Below are 17,036 nucleotides of genomic sequence, written 5' to 3'. Positions count from 1 at the left end.
CCATCGAGTGAGCAATGTTGAAGTCAGATATAGGGTATTAGGTGAAGATGATAAATCGATTGATTAGGTGTTTAGGATATATGTTACGTATCCCAGACCATTGCTTACCTCAACAACTTATGTTTTCTGTTGTGGGAAGAGGTTAGACAGAAGCTAGGAGCAGCTAAACGAAGACATGGAATTAATTTATGAAAATATTCATTGCCGGACTAGGCAGACTATCCGATTGTTCTAATCGATTTTCAAAGAAACTGAGTGATTTGGCTTAGAATTGTCCGTGACGATGTTAATTTACGTGCATGTTGTTTACACTTCGATTACAAATTTGAAAATTACTTCATACCTAGCAATCCACAAACTCACTCTTCCGTTTGTAGTTCTATTATTTATTTCTTTTCTTAATTATGATGGATACTGTTACTGTTGTGAACGAGAACTCAGGTGGGGACAACCAATTCATTGTCCCATACAAAATTATCGAATGTCTTGGTAAAATATAAGAACCATACACTGAACATTTCATCTGCAAATTTTCACCATTTATTCTTCAAGTTAACAGTTCCTTTTTATTTTCCCATCAATTGTCTTTAATTCGATCATCTTAGCCTTCTGATGACAGGCTTTCTACTTCCGACTGGTGTTACATACTACTTAAGTCTGTCGACATATGAAACATACACACCATTACTACTTCGACTACAGTAAAATTGGTTCTACTAGGTTTACCTCGCTACATCGATACGGTATGGTAGGTTGAAATATATATTAGTTGCTACGATACTACTTATGAAAAACTGGCAAATCAAATGACAGTCTACAATATTTAATCTACTGTTGTTGATGATCATACATGCAGATGAATGATGAAATAGGCTACTACAGGCAAATTTGAAGAAAAGATAGAAAAAACTCAAGTCCACAAAAGTGAGTCTAACATAAGAAAGTATACACACACATAAACGATTCTATCACACAATTATGACACCATACATACACAGACAGTGTGTATATGTGTGACTCATGTGAAATTACCTTCAAAACATGAAAAAAGTGACATACCATGTGAACACAGCTGACACAAACATTTAGATAGACAAACATACACAAATAAGAGGTATAAACAGTATAAATGAGACCAAACAGAACCGGTATCGCCATTCAATGAGATTAAGAAGGTAAGGAAAACAAACAAAAATGAATTAATAACATAAAAAAGACTTACAGAATAATAAAATGTAAGAAAAATAATTATCTTTTTTTGTTTAGAAAATCATTTCAATTGTATCCGAAAATCCAGTATTAAATTTCAATGGATTATAACCACCAAATACTAAATTATAACGTTGATCTGATGTTAATGTTGTACAACAACTGGAACGAGCAAATATTAAATTTGGCCCTGAACGCCATTTCCAAGCGACAGGATCAAATATCCATGTAGTATCTAAGGTATCTTGACCATTATATCCACCAACTAATAGTAAATTATCTATAGATTGTAAAACAAAAACACAGAAAGAGAAAGAATAAGGGTATGATCGTTTTTTTATTCAATAAGAAACGGACATAAAAATGTTCCTTATAGAGAGAAGATATAAATTTTAGAAGTTAATCTGCTTAACCTAGGTTTAGAGCTAGTTGACATGTATTAGCAAAACGTACATTAGCAATTTTGAAGGGAATGATAATCCCCTGAGGAACCCATGCCAACCGGCTAAAAAGAACTGGAAAAAAATTTATTATTATTATTTAAACACATAAATACTGGTACAAGGAAGCACCAGATACATATGCGCCTCACAAATCTCATTCGATTTGCTTGAGAGCTGTGATACTGCCCAAGTGCCCGAACCGAACCAGGTGGTTTTCTTAGGGGCCCACACCCGGAACCTTTGACCTAAAGATCTGATCCACAAGACAGTGGAGCATCGTGAGGAGATGCAGTCCCATGGTAGCCGGTGATCAACGATTGATTCGTACGCCATTTGTTCCTTCAGGATACTGGAGCCAGCCCATGTGCACCATTGGTTTGGAGTCATGGTTTTCCAACTCCCCTAGGTGGACTCACTTTGTCCACCAACCCGGTTAAAGCGCCAGACATTCGCTTTTCGTCCTTTCAATTTCGTATAAAAAACACCCCCGCCACGAGATGGCAGTGAGTAGGACTTCTCTGGTAGAGGCTATATACGCGTGGCCGTGTGAGAGTATTTCGAGAGGGAGAGTGGACTCTCCCCACTCTCGGCCGTACCAGGGCATTTGGGGGCACTGGAAAAAAATGGATAGATTTAACATTGCCCACTGCTTCATAACAAAGTAATTCTAATTCTTAAGAAAAAATAACTTTGCCAATATGGAGAAAAAGTTAACAACATGGCAGAATTCTAATACCGAAGCCTCATTCTACAAAAAGAATCCGGTTACTTAAAGCAAGTTGAAATAAACATTAATTGCAAACCATGTTAGTTGATATGATCTTGAGTGGAAGTAAATATAATTTGAGATTCTAAGTGTAACTGTATCATGTCTTCAATTAACATTGTATAATTAAGACTGGTTTCAAACAGATTCACATCGTTTATCGAAGATGTTGTCTACTTCTAGTTATCCTTAAAACTACTGAATTGATTTCCCATAAAAATCATAAATGATAAGTAAAACGGTGAAGGTCAAAGGGTATTTGATTTGGCAACTGAGTGTTAATATCACCACACTCCGAACCCCCTACAGTGCAAATAACGAAAAGTGTAGCTGAAAGACTTGTTTAGATTTAATTTAGTGACATTAATATCTTGAAATAATCTAGGTTAGACTCACAATGAAAACTCAGAAGCACTAAATAGACGTTCAGTCCTAGTATGGGACTTTACAGCAGTGCGCGCCCGCGAAGCGAAGACCAATGGAGTTTAACTCTGTCGAATGTGAGGTAGTTACCTACCGAATACGACGAAAGAAGTCGACTGTCATGGATCCTGACTCTTTAGTCTAGAGGTTAAGTGTTCACGCGGAAGACCGGAATTTCTGGGTTCGATTCCTTCGTGCAGGATCATGGATGAGTGTCGGTTGAGGAGTCCCGTATTGGGATTAAACGGTCATTCAGTAGTTCTACGTTTTCAAAAAAGGTCTAGCTAAAAGCAGTTGATAATTTAAAATCTGTAAAAATCTTATAACCCTCTACAGCCTCATACTGTTAATTTAATTTATCATATAAGATAATTTCAGCATGTCAATGATAGAGCACTTTAAATTCTTAATTGATTTTTAGTATATGGAGCGAATATCACATTGAAACATTATTATCATCATTATTCGACCTATAATAATAATCCGTGTTATGACTAATGATGTTGGCATGTGCTACTTGAAATTATGAACAGTGAATGATAGGTATTAAGAGATTAAATTAATACATATATACTTTATGCAATCATTATATTAGAGATTTAAAGAACTTTTTGTGTTAAGTCATTCAATTCAATGTAATTTAGATAGCTATTACCTTGAGAGATAAATGATTGAATAAAGAAGGATTGAAAACATTCCAATTGCTTTACATAGTATTTAGAATGATATATATTACTCAAATGATATCTTCAAATATGTAAGGAAGGCGTCTAGGCACATATGTGTCCCACTGACAGATTCTTAACGATAGTAATAGCAATATTAGTAATAATAACAGTTGAAAGAATACTGTTGACATTGGAAGAAAAACAAAACTAATCAATTTAACAATACAAACTACAAATTCGACAAAAGTAGAATCCAGTTGAAAGAACTTCTACTAATGCTAATGTGAAAAAAATCAGTGATGGTATTGTTAAATCATCACAATCTTAGGTTACATTTGTTTAACTAAAACATAAAAGATCATTATTTTTCTCAAATCTCAAGACAGGACAAACTAATAAATATATATACTGTGGTTACCGGTGTCAGACAAGGCTACCTACTCTCCCCCTTCCTCATTCTTTTGGTGCTCGACAGGATTATGAAGACCTCGACATCTGAGGGATAACACAAAATACAACGAACAGCTCAGAATCAATTAGAAGATTTGGACTTCACAGATGACCTAGCTCTTCTATCATATACACACCACAAAATGCAGATGAAGACAACTAGTGTAGCACCAGCCTTTGCAAAAGTAAGCCTCAACATACACAATAGAAAAAGCAAGATCCTCAAATACAATAGGGAGAACACCAACCCAATCACACTTGATGGAGAAACTCTCGAACAGATGCAAAGCTCCACGTATCTGGGTAACATCAACGATGAACATAGAGGGTTTAATGCAGACATAAAGGTGAGGATCGGCAAAGCAAGGACAGCATTCTCACAGTTGAAGAACATATGAAACTCAAAACAACTGTCAACCAATATCAAAGACATAATCTTCAATACGAACGCCAAGACACTTCTACTGTACAAAGATGAAACTTGGAGAACTACCACGGCCGTCATCAAAAAGATACAAGTAATTATAAACAATTAAACTACGCAAGATACTCAATGTTTGTTGGCCGGATACCATCACAAACAGCCTACTATGGGAGAGAACAAATCAACTTCCAGATGAAGAGGAAATCATCAAACTGCATCACGAGGCAATCACTAACTTGGAACCCTGAAGGGAAGCGGAAAAGAGGAAGGCCGAATAACACACTACATCGGGAAGTGGAAGCAGATATGAACAGGATAAATAGCAACTGGAAAGGATTGCCTAGGACAGGATTAGATGGAGAGTGCTGGTGGGCGGACTATGTTCCTCTACGAGGGGTAACAAGCGTAAATAAGTAATACTGCAGTCAGTGCCAATGTTTTAATCAACTGATTAAAAATTAAACAAAATGACGATGTATTTCTTTAAATGAAAAAAGGAGGGAAATGAATTATTATTAAACTGTATACTTTGTGTAATTTTAATTTATACTACACTATTGATTTAAACATAAATTATTTTGTAGAAACTGATAAACACTATTTATGATATATATGTATATATGATCAACTTAATTGATCACTGATGAACTTCAATGAACTGAGAGGAACAAAATCCTCCTCCAGGGGAGAAACAAACAAAATGATGAATGTTTGACTATAAGATTTACAAAAAGATGAATTAATTTCGTTAAATGAAAAATAATAATAAATTATTAAAAATTTACAAAACAGCTAAAAAGTAGCAAACTAATGGTATAGTATGCAATCGGATATAATAATAAACTGACTATTTAAATAGATAAGTTATTGATGAAGAAGCAGATCTGAAGTTTAAGTGGATGAAAAGTAGGTGCTAACGATATTGTTGTTCAAAAAAAAGATAACGAAAGCTCTGTCGCTTAACCATGTAGCTTAGAAGATATAACATTGTTAAATACCTAAGTTAATTGAAGATATTTATTCAGTACACGTTTATGTATTCGGAACTTTTAGTTACATTTTAGTTATATAAGTCAGTACTATTGTATGCCTATTACTTAACATTAAAGTAGGTCGAGTGAGTAAGAGATAGAGTGTGTGTAATGAATGAAACTACTATCTAATAATTAAACAGACATGTTTAGAATTCTAACCACGAATAAAGAAATCGCTCTACTCTTCTCCAAAACATAAATAATAATTAGAAGAAAATGAATGATGATTTACTAAAGAAAATTAATCAACAATATTGAATTAAACCGACTTTAAACATTTTACTAACGGAAGTTAATTCATTACACTGGTATGTTTTAATTAAGTGATCTTGAGTTTAAAAAACAATGGAAGTTAATAATTCTGAAGATAATTCAATGATAAGAAAAAATACCTGATTTTGTACAATAATGACATGGTTTGCTTTTTGTCAAATCACAATAATTCACTATTGAAACATTGGCACCCAAATGCCCTGGTACGGCCGAGAATGAAGAGAGTCCGCTCTCCCTCTCGAAATGCTCTCATATGGTCACGCGAATATATAGCCTCTACCAGGGAAGTCCTACTCACTGCCTTCTCGTGGCATGAGTGTTGTATACGAGATTGAGAGCACGAAAAGCGAATGTCCGGCGCTTTAACCGGGTTGGTGCACATGGGCTGGCTCCAGTATCCTGAAGGAACAAATGGCGTATGAATGAATCGTTGGTCACCGGCTACCATGGGACTGCATCTCCTCACGATGCTCCACTACCTTGTGGATTAGGCGTTTAGGTCAAAGGTTCCGGGTGCAGCCCCTTAAGAAAACCATCTGCTTCGATTTGGGCACCTGTGCAGTACCACTGCGATCACACTAAGCGAATGAGATTTGTGTGGCGCATATTTATCTGGTGCTTCCTTGTACTAATATTTATGTGTTTAAATAAATAAATAATTGAAACATTGAAGTTTTCTTATTTGTATTGAAAAATATATGAACTTTTTATCATTTAAACTTGTCTAAATTTAAAATAGAATATATTGACCTTTAGAATTTGGACAATATGTTAAACTGGCACCACGAATTTGTCCAAAAGAATTGCCTGGTGTATTAGGAATATAAAACCAAGTGTCACAACGAGGATCCAATGCTTCAACAGTTACATTTTGACTAGTAGTATATGTAGTGTTTGTATTGACAACTCCACCGATAACAACGATTAGATTTCGTGACGTCAAAACATTAGCACATGCTTCACGACGACCTATTTTAAGTATATGCAAAAAAATATCAATAATTCAATTCTAATGTAACTATGCCCATTTTATGGGAAATTTCTTTTAAAAAGTGGGTGTTTATTAGCTACAACAATATTTATTCAATAAATATAAGAAAGTAATTCCTAGTTGGATGTTGAATTAATATACACGGAGTTATCGTGAGATAACAAATTTTCTTCTTATAAACAAACTTATTTGAGGTCAAATCACATCATAATATATAGAGGGAGAAGATTTTGTGCGTTGTCAATGAAGATAAATTTGAAAGTTCTTTTTGTCTTATTGCACCAATGGAATTTTTATTTCAAATCTACAGTTTAGTCAGAAAAAGAAATATGCCCCGTTCGACTAGACTTCTTGGGATAAGTTAATTACAGTTTGTGAAAGTATTCGACACATAACAACAGTCGGTTTTCATTAGATTAATTATATAAACACTAATTTCATACTGACTATAACAGTCCTCTATGGTATGATCACAACTAATTCATTTATCAATTATGGGAACAGAAGAGAAAAGTTACGAAGTGAAAAAAGCTTGCGTTCAAGGGTAATGAATGTACGGAAAATCGTACGTCTTTATACTATTTAACGTAATTTTGATCGTCTAGGACGAAATCTAATAATACTAGCTAAGGCATTATCTTACCCTGTAACATGGACGGCATATAAACCCATTCATCTCTATCTGGAATGTAGGCTTCAACAGAAGATAGAAACTGTGCGCCTGATACTCCGCCAGCAACAAGGATTGATCCGTTTGTACTTGTGATAAGCGGTCCTTGTTGAAGACCACTAAGATCTACACCAACTGGATTAGTTCGAGCTTCATGTAAACTCCTTATCGTCTGCCAAAATGTAACACTTGATAGACCAGAACCATTTGAAGATGCATGATTATGTGCTATTGAATCTGTTCGTATACGGAAATCAGAACTTTTCCGAGAGCCATTTGTATACACGTGATCGTCAAGGTTATCATGATGGCTTTTGGTTACCACTTCATGATTGATGAGCCAAGATCCCAGTGCCTCACATGTCAGTCTACAAACATATATACAGACGGCGCGAAAAAAAGGATAAGCTATCTGTCTTAGACAATACGACATGATGAACGTGGAACATAAAAGACAAATTGCTGAATAAATTAATTCGATGTTAATGTTATTAAAGTTGATAAGAGTTTCACAAAGAAAACATAGATATCTAAAAATCAACGAGTAAATTGTAGGAAAAATAAGCTAAGGCAGTTATCCATCAGAGCCACTGGAAGATGGTTGCACAAAGTCGCAAACTGACTGAGGTTAGACAAGGTAAACCAGTGAATGCCGACTAAGTGGTCTAAAAGTTGAACGATCATCCCGAGACCTAAAGGTTCTGGGTTCGATCCACAGCGAAGTCAGTCAGTCATATAAAATACAGAATATAGCATATATGTACATTGGTTCAAGTTGCCACAATCCATCAAGTACAGAGAGATGCTAGAATAGTACAAGCAGTAACAGTATTAGTGGTAGTAGAAAAAAATCAGATTTCGAAAATATGATTCGAGAAGAAAGTATGGATTCATGATATAAAAAAGATCTAAAATAATTAATAAACTTAGGATCTACGAAAAGGTAGTGAGTGAGTAAACCTGTGCAATTGAGAATAATGCTGAGCTTTGTGAACGAACATTTACAGTTATTTGTGACTGTTATCGTGCGAAACACAACAAGATAGTCTGCACACCCAGCTACACAGCTAATCACTGAAGAGTTCTACGCTGGGACAAATAAGTTGTTCAACACCCACTGGTTTTCTAACTAAGGTCAGTTCCTGATTTAAACTATGAAACTTAACAACCTTCAAAGCCCCTCTAACAAAATCTATCTCTCTGTTACTTTAAGAGAAAATTCAATACGTCAAATCGCTTTGCAAAACATAACCAAATCATATGACTATCTTATTTCAAATACAACAATTTCTTACAGAGGCGTTTGGTCAGTCAATGAGAACCTATATAATAAGAGTAATAGTTCTGGCAAACATAAAGTTTATTAAAGCAAACAAACAACCACTCAAACGGATTTAAAAACGGCAATTTTAGTCTACAGAAAAATCCTGTTAGGCGAACTATTTAAGACAGCGATCACATTTACCCGTGAAAAAAATTTTTTGTCTATAGAAACAAGAGAGACAAATTGAATTTTTACTATCGTGTAAACTTGTAAAACCATAGAAAATAATATGCCACAATTAGATTAGATAGTTATTTACTAGTCTGTTTGGAAGTGTTGTTTTTATTTAAAACAAATAACAATACAAACTATGCAGATATTTAGGTCAAACTGCTTTGAATTCAACTCATTTGACTAAGGAAAGGAATGCTTAAGTTAAGAAGAAAAAAAATGAACACACTAATTCACTAAATAATTAACAATTTTATTTATTTAAACACATAAATATTGGTACAAGGAAGCACCAGATATATATGCGCCGCACAAATTTCATTCGATTTGTGTGAGGGCTGTGATACTGCCCAGGTGCCCGAACCGAACCAGGTGGTTTTCTTACGGGACCACACCCGGAGCCTTTGACATAAAGGCTTAATCCACAAGGCAGTGGAGCATCTTAAGGAGATGCAGTCCCGTGGTAGCCGGTGACCAACAATTGGTTCATACGTCATTTGTTCCCTCAGGATACTGGAGCCAGCCCATATGCACCATTGGTTTGGAATCAGGGCTTTCAACTTCCATAGATGGACGCGCCATGTCCACCAACCCGGTTAAAGCGCCGGACATTCGCTTTTTGTGCTCTCATTTTCGTAAACAACACTCATGCCACGAGAAGGTAGTGAGTAGGACTTCCCTGGCAGAGGTTATATACGCGTGTCCATGTGAGAGCATTTCGAGAGAGAGAGAAAGAGCGTACTCTCCCCACTCTCGGCCGTACCAGGGCAATATCTCATTGATGCTACTTTCAAATAATAAAAGACAATTGCTAATTGAAAGATAAATGTCACTAATAAGAAAAGAATAGTAGAATACATATCCATACAAATTGAAATATTCAATGATTTGTTTATCTGCAAAAGTTGGGACTAAATTTAAATAAACCAGTATTAGGCAGTCTACAACAAGAATCATATCATTACGACACAAGTTGAATTAAAAAATATTCAGTAGCTAAACAACTGTTTAGCTTCGTCTTAAATTTTTATCTCTTCCCTGATAGTTTTATCAAGCATAATTTCATTCGTGAGATCGAATACTAATAGCTGTAAACTGTGTTATCCTCAAAGGACAAGTTAAACCACTGGAAAAAAAATTAGAAAACAAAGTGTTAGCTTTTCTTCTTTTGAATATTTCATAGTCTAATATCCACCAACATAGATGCAGACTAGTTGGAAACATAATTTATAAATTATTGGGGAAATGAACCTCTTAATTTGTGCAGTATTCCTAACATTTGTAGCGAAATTGTAGTACATTGACGTCATTGAGCGATCCTTAAACTGTCTTTAGAAAATTTAATTTAAAGCCAACGAGAATACATTATGGGCAAAAATGCATAGTGGCTAGCAGTGGAATCCAGGCAACATGCACAGTATGCACATATGGCCAATAAGCGACTAACCAGTTGCAGTCCTAAAAATCAATGGAAAGATTCAAACAAACAATACTAAATGAATTTATAGTCACAATATGTTCGGTATATTTATATATATACTCCATATCATTTGGCCTATAGATCTCTTATAAGGCTGAAGAAAGTTTTTAACTAGACTCCACATAGCTTCTACGTTGTAAGAGTGGACACTAATTGTGAGGTTTGCAAAATGACACTTGTGTACCACCACGTGATGGATATTTCCATGTCTGTGAAGACATTGAAACGCTCTCCAATCTTTTATGTAGATTGTTGTTCCTGGCAGATATGTACAAGCGAATCGGATAAGTTATGGCTTTCTCAATTTTAGTGGTAGGTTTTCGGAACTTGAGATAGAACCACACAAAAGGACATTTTCTTAACTTTGGAGACAGAAAGTCCTCAATTTTCTTGTCAATCACTGTAGCCCTATCATTCAAACCGAAAAATATCTGCTGAAAACACGTATACACAAAAATGCTGTGCGTAGATTTATAAAGTAATGTTTAAAAGATGAGGCACGTAAAAAATCAGCGTCAATCAACGTTTACTGCCAACATAAATCCTTAGATCTATTATAATTTCCATTGGGAATATATCATTTTCAAAAAATATATATATTCAACATAGTATAAGTAACTTACTTATCTACAGAAGCTAAATCTTTAGAGCCTGTTGAGCCACCACAAGCATAGATTATATCCGGAAAATCAGAAGATTGTAAATAACTGGATACTACAGCTAACCGACCTCTTTGTTTTGTCAGTCGTGGACCAATAATAGAAGGAGATACAGGTGAATCTTCATCGCTACATGATTCATACTGTTGATTATGGTTGTTTTCAACAAATAATTCCACACTATCTAAACAACCTTTACGATTATAACCGCCAATAATTGCAATGTAATGCTTTGAATTACAACTCAATTGTCCAATGCCAAAACTTGACCGAGCTTCTAACATACGTAATGGGGAATCTTGACCCGTACCATCATTATGATTAATGCAGAGAATTTCACTTTGATAAACTTGATCAGTGAATGACTGACGAAGTAAAGACGATCCAACAATAGCTCGTGCTAAATTTGAAGCAGAACTGGCAGTCATTGTATGGGTTACTTCATCTAATATTTTGATGAATAAACACATGGAATAATAGAAAACAAATCCCGACGAAAAAGAGATATGAATACATCAACACACTCATATAATAAAAAAACTGATAAGATGTTGTAATCAGTTAGTCAGTCAGCTACAACGTAGGACCAGGCACATATATATATGCATCGGTTCAAGTTGTCATACCTCATTAGCACAACAAGATGAACACCAAATTCATACAAGCATTACTTCAATGGTGGTAATATATAGAAGAAAGATTGTATATAAGGATATAATACAGGAAAAAAGAATTAGTTCGTAGAGAGAAAGGCATAAAGTAATTTTCATCTCATGGTTTAAGGGAAGACAAAGAGTGTATACACCTACGCCATTGTGATCGACTCTGAGCCATGTCACCCAGAGCCTTAAATCATTGGTTACAATAGTCGTGCGGACCCCAACCAAGTAGTCTACATCTACCAACGTGGCTCAGACCAGAAGTTAGTGACTTCAAGCACTAATGCCGTGTTTTGGTTTGGCCGCCCGTAACTCTCTCCCAAACATCCCCTATACTAGTCAGCATTGCACGTCGTGGTAACCGGTGTTCAGGCATACGTAACATGTGGCCCAACCATCTCAGTTGATGGAGATTTACAACCTCGTCAAATGATTTACTATCATTCCTAATACTCTGCATCTAACCTCACTATTACTTACCCGGTTATCCCAGCAGGTGCGAGCAATATTTCTAAGGCATCTGTGGTCAAATACTAGTAACCTACGAGTATCTTCTACTCTTAATGGCCATGTTTCACAGCCGTAAAGTAGAACAGAGCGAACTGTTGCGCAGTATACTCGTCCCTTAATTGATAGACGGATATCTCGTCTTCGCCATAGGTGACGTAAGTTGGCAAAAGCCAAACGAGCTTTTTGAATCCGTGCCGAGATTTCGTCACAAACCGATTTATTAGGGCTGATCAAACTTCCAAGATAAGTGAAGTTGTCGGCGTGTTCGACTACTTCACTTCCTATCCTTAGTTCAGGTGTTGACCCAGACCAGTCCTGGATCAATAATTTACATTTAGAGGGTGAGAAACGCATCCCAAACATCCTGGCATTGTTACTCAGTGCTACCAAAATACTGCATTTTATCACCGTCTTCACTAAACAGGACTATATCATCTGCGTATTCCAAGTCAATAAGTGAATCTCTTGGTAAGAGATCATTTCCTGAAAATTCAGTCAACGAGAGTTATTTCCAGTAGTAGGTCTATGATAAAGTTAAACAAAATGGGGACAGAGGACAGCCTTATCAAACACCACTTGAGGATGTAGAATCAGATGACAGTTCGCCATAAGCTCTCACTCGACTGGTAGTGTCCGAGTAAAGAGCCTTCACAAGGTTTATTTACCTCTGAGGTACACCTTTCAATGACAAACACTGCCACAGAACCTCTCGGTCTACAGAGTCAAATGCTGCTTTCAAGTCAAGAAAAACTATCATTGTCTGACACCGATAAGAATGCCTGTGTTCTAAAACCTGACGAATAGTGAATATGTGGCCGATACAGCCACGACCAGGTCTGAAGCCAGAATGATTTTCTCGTGTTTGCGGTTTATGAGTCTTAGTTAGGCGCCCGATAATTATTGAGGCTAGTATTCTAGATGCTATATTAGTCAAACTAATGCCTCTATGGTTATCACAGGATGATTTTAGCCCCTTCTTATATATTGGGACAATTAGTGATTGTGACCAGTCAGATGGGATTACGTCCAACTCCCAAATTTTAGCTAAAATATTAGTCAACCTAATCGCTAGACTTGGACCACTACATTTAAAGACATCTGGAGCCAATCTATTTGGACCAGCTGCTTTTCCTCGTTTCAGATTAGCTAAAGCCTTTTGAACTCCAATTAGAGTCGGGCAACCTACTTCAATGTTCCATTCAGACTTTGGGAATGGTCAGAGTTTAAACATGTATTCCAGAATGAGCGAGTCTTCTATCGAACCTCTCCAACGATGACTGATGGCAATATGGTCTATTTCGGTCAATTGTTGGTTTGCTGCAGGTGGTCATCATGTTAGACGTTGTCTCTCCTTATGCTTAAAAATAGTGTTTGCTAAAAATAAACGATTGTCTGAGCATAGTTGCAACAGACGATCACCATTATCTGTTCGCTGAGCCGGAATACTAAAATACCCACCTAAATGTTTTTCTGTTAAGTTTAAGCTACCTACTTGGGCATTAAAGTAACCTGTTACGAGTACTATGTCTGAATGTTTGGCTTTTTGAAGAAGTTCAGAGAGTTTTTTGTAAAATTGACCTTTCACTTCATCAGGGCTGCAGTCAGTGGGAGCGTAGGCAGAAACGACGAAAAGGCAACGACGTGTGTCCCTATCCCTTAGAGTTCTTATGGAGCCATTTAGCCGGACAGCATATAGACGACTGTTAACGGGGATCCATTCTAATAGTGCCTTTTGTGCTCTCGTACTAAAAACTATGCCTACACCTGCAAGTCCACGAGAGCTAGCCATAGGCTCGCCAGATACACGGAGGGTGTATTTCGTTGGCTCTCCATTTTGGCGAGATGAGGTCAAGTGAATGACCACACTAGGATCCTGTATGCGTGTTTCGGAAACACAGCATACATGAATGGTACGAGGTTCTATGGTTTTAGCCAAGGAGGCCTGTTGGCCGATTTGACATAGGGTGCGTACGTCGAAGGCTCTAATGTGTAATTTGAAGTGAGGTTTCAATAGACTTGGGACAGTGTTTCGCGCACTAAAATCGTTGGCCATGGTGACACTTGAGGGAGAAGCAGAAAGAGGAGGTTTAGTGTTGAAAGTCGACGAAGGAGGAATAATAGAAATTGAAGCAGGAGATTGATTATGAGTACAGTGATCTTGAGTGCTGTTATAGGTATAAGGGCAGTTACCTCTTCCCGGTTGCCCACACTGTGGAAGGGTTCTTCTAGAGGTACCTGAAAAGGAAATTGGATTAGAAGAGGTCTCAGTGACCTGAGAGCGTGACCGCAGTGCCCAAGGAACAACTGCTTGAGGTCGGTCACATACGACATTTTCGTGAGTACTTTTTGTATTAGCTCCGTACTTGTCGGAACCTTGCCGCCGGAGACGAATATCCGTGGGATTAGGCAAGGTGTGCAGTTTTAGGGTCGGCTTTTTCCAACCCTACGCGTCCTTGTGGGAAGGCAGCATCGCTGTTATGTTGGTTTTCTGAAGGAAACACCTTACTGCTGTCACACCTCTGTACAGACAGCAGTACGACTTTGCCTTCGGGCCTTAAGTTTGCTGCTTTTAGTCTTACAGCTCTTCAACCGACCTGTCTGGCATGGAAGGACCTTGAGAAACGGTTGTTCCAACCAGTATAGCTCGATCGGTTCATTACGATAGGCAAACCTGACCACCATGTCAAGGTAGCAGCAACGGTTGGAGCATGCCGATTATTCCCTTTGTTCGTAAAAATACAGAATTCTATCATCTTGGGCTGTCGAAAAGAAAGAAATCAAGTTACTCAACAAAATGCAAACGGACTTTTATAACAAAACTACTAACAACAATACTTTTCCTTTTAAAGAGGCGAATGACTGATTAAGTTTGTCATGCAAAATTTTTTTTAAAAATTGTAAAAGTCTAGACATAAGATTTTAGGTGTATATTAATAAGTTCACTAAGTTAAGAAATTATACTCCCAAAACTTAAAACCAAGAAGTGTTCTATTAGAAATGCGTGAGTGTCTGGAAGCTCTCGTTAGTTTTCATTACACAAGGCAATTTATTCCGAAGAAAGCTAATAAAGAGGGTAGATCAGAAGTGACGGCTTTGCCGATCAGAGCGTGACTACAGAGGCCAAACACTGGAAGCTGATGACAAACGACCACTTTACTTCGGAACCGAAAATCCAAAGAAAAAGAGAGAATTTTCAAGACCGACATCTGATATATCATATTATTTGATGGAAGGTGGATGTTACTAGTTAACCTTTGGAAACTACTTGCTGATACTACCTCTTAGTGAAGTCGACAGAATCAATCATGTCATGGGTTTAAGTTGTTTTTGAGATAAACTGATGTATGACAGCCAAAATATATCTTTATTCCTTTCAGAAACCTGGATGATTACTAATTATGGCTAAGTGAACTGATAATAAATCATGTTGTGGACAAACAGTGAACTTACCAGGCATATGGTCACCAGTTTAAACCATATCCTTATAACTACTTCTGGTAGGACAGCTGCGTACTACTTCACATGGCTCATTATTTACATCAGATTTCAGATGTTCGCAAAGTGATGTTTCCTCGCTGAGAGTTATTTATATCCCACATTTGCAGTTTCTCTTCACATAATGAAATCAGCAAACCGCACCTAGAAACAATTCAGAACTCTTACTATATGTTATGACTCAGAAACGACTTTTCAAAATAAGCGTTAACTATCTAGAAACTTCAGCGTAAGTATCTCAACACATTGGGATGTACATACCTGAAAATACTAGCAATGGGACAAAATGTACGTATTAGATCTAGTATAATTCGTTCTGTATACAATAAAGTGAAAACTTGGTTTTTGGAATAAATGACAAGCTTGATATATAAACGAACTTGTGATTAGTGAAATTTATTGAAAAGGATGAATTTCAGAACTACTACAAATTAGTTCGTATAAAGTACTCTAAGGTGCTTAAACAGTAAACTGATATACATATAGAGGAAAAAACAATGGGTTTTATGTAATCTCCACCTACAAACATTATCCGATTTCGGCACAGCGGTTCCCGTACACTTGGGGAATTCTGAACAGATACTTTCGGCACAACATTTGGTAGTGTTAATTTCATTTTCCATTATACTATTTAAATCATTTGGTACACTGGACGTATTCGAAATAGATGAACCACGACTTTGATGACGACTTCGTGACTGATTGACTTCATTCATTAATTCTTGATCCAACTGTTGGATAGATCTATGTGTCGGGGGATAACGTTTTATCGATAGGCTAACCAAATAACCTGCTAATTTGGCTAACCAAATTGATGTCGATCGAACTATATATAAAATGAAAACGAAAATGGAGTTACAGTAACAATATGACTAGGAACTAGATTTTTGCACGTTACCAACACAATAATTAATCTATTCATACAATGGACTTGAGTATCATCATAAGAAGCCGTAACATTAACACATGATAAACTAAAGAAATTAGGAAACATCGATCAAAAAAATATTTATATCTCAATAAAAAAATACACCAAATACCATATTACTTTACAAACTAGACAGTGAATTTTACTTAGTATTGTTTGTTTGGATCTTCCCATTGATGTTTTTAGGACTGCAACTGGTCAGTCTCTAATTGGCATATGTGCATACTGTGCGTATTGCCTCGATATAGCCTAAATTCACAAGCATGATAAGCAATAGATGGATAGTGGCCTGCCATTGTCCCTACGATGCACACGGAGACACAAGTCTGAAAACTCTGGTGGATGACGATTACGACCAAAAAACAGATAGTCTGCAGTTACTTTAGCAACGCACCTGCCGTATAATCCCCTCCTCTTCGTTTCGTTTACCTCCCCATACACACTCTACATTTTGTGACC

At 36.7% G+C, this 17,036-nt stretch overlaps 1 protein-coding gene across 1 annotated transcript; it reads right to left on the bottom strand.

Moving 5' to 3' along the window:
* Window positions 1-1,310: 1,310 nt before the first annotated feature.
* On the bottom strand, window positions 1,311-16,365 carry Smp_129570 (hypothetical protein; the record flags this gene model as incomplete). The annotated part of the gene is made up of 5 exons (XM_018793061.1): window positions 1,311-1,489; window positions 6,441-6,659; window positions 7,325-7,719; window positions 10,950-11,430; window positions 16,173-16,365. Coding segments are annotated over 5 exons (1,467 nt in total), but the record flags the coding sequence as incomplete, so codon positions are not given.
* Window positions 16,366-17,036: the final 671 nt, after the last annotated feature.

This window comes from Schistosoma mansoni, chromosome 1 (assembly GCF_000237925.1).
Source record: "Schistosoma mansoni strain Puerto Rico chromosome 1, complete genome".
NCBI lineage: Eukaryota > Metazoa > Platyhelminthes > Trematoda > Strigeidida > Schistosomatidae > Schistosoma > Schistosoma mansoni.
Note: the sequence above shows the minus strand (reverse complement) of the source record. Positions and strands in the feature narration are given on the sequence as shown.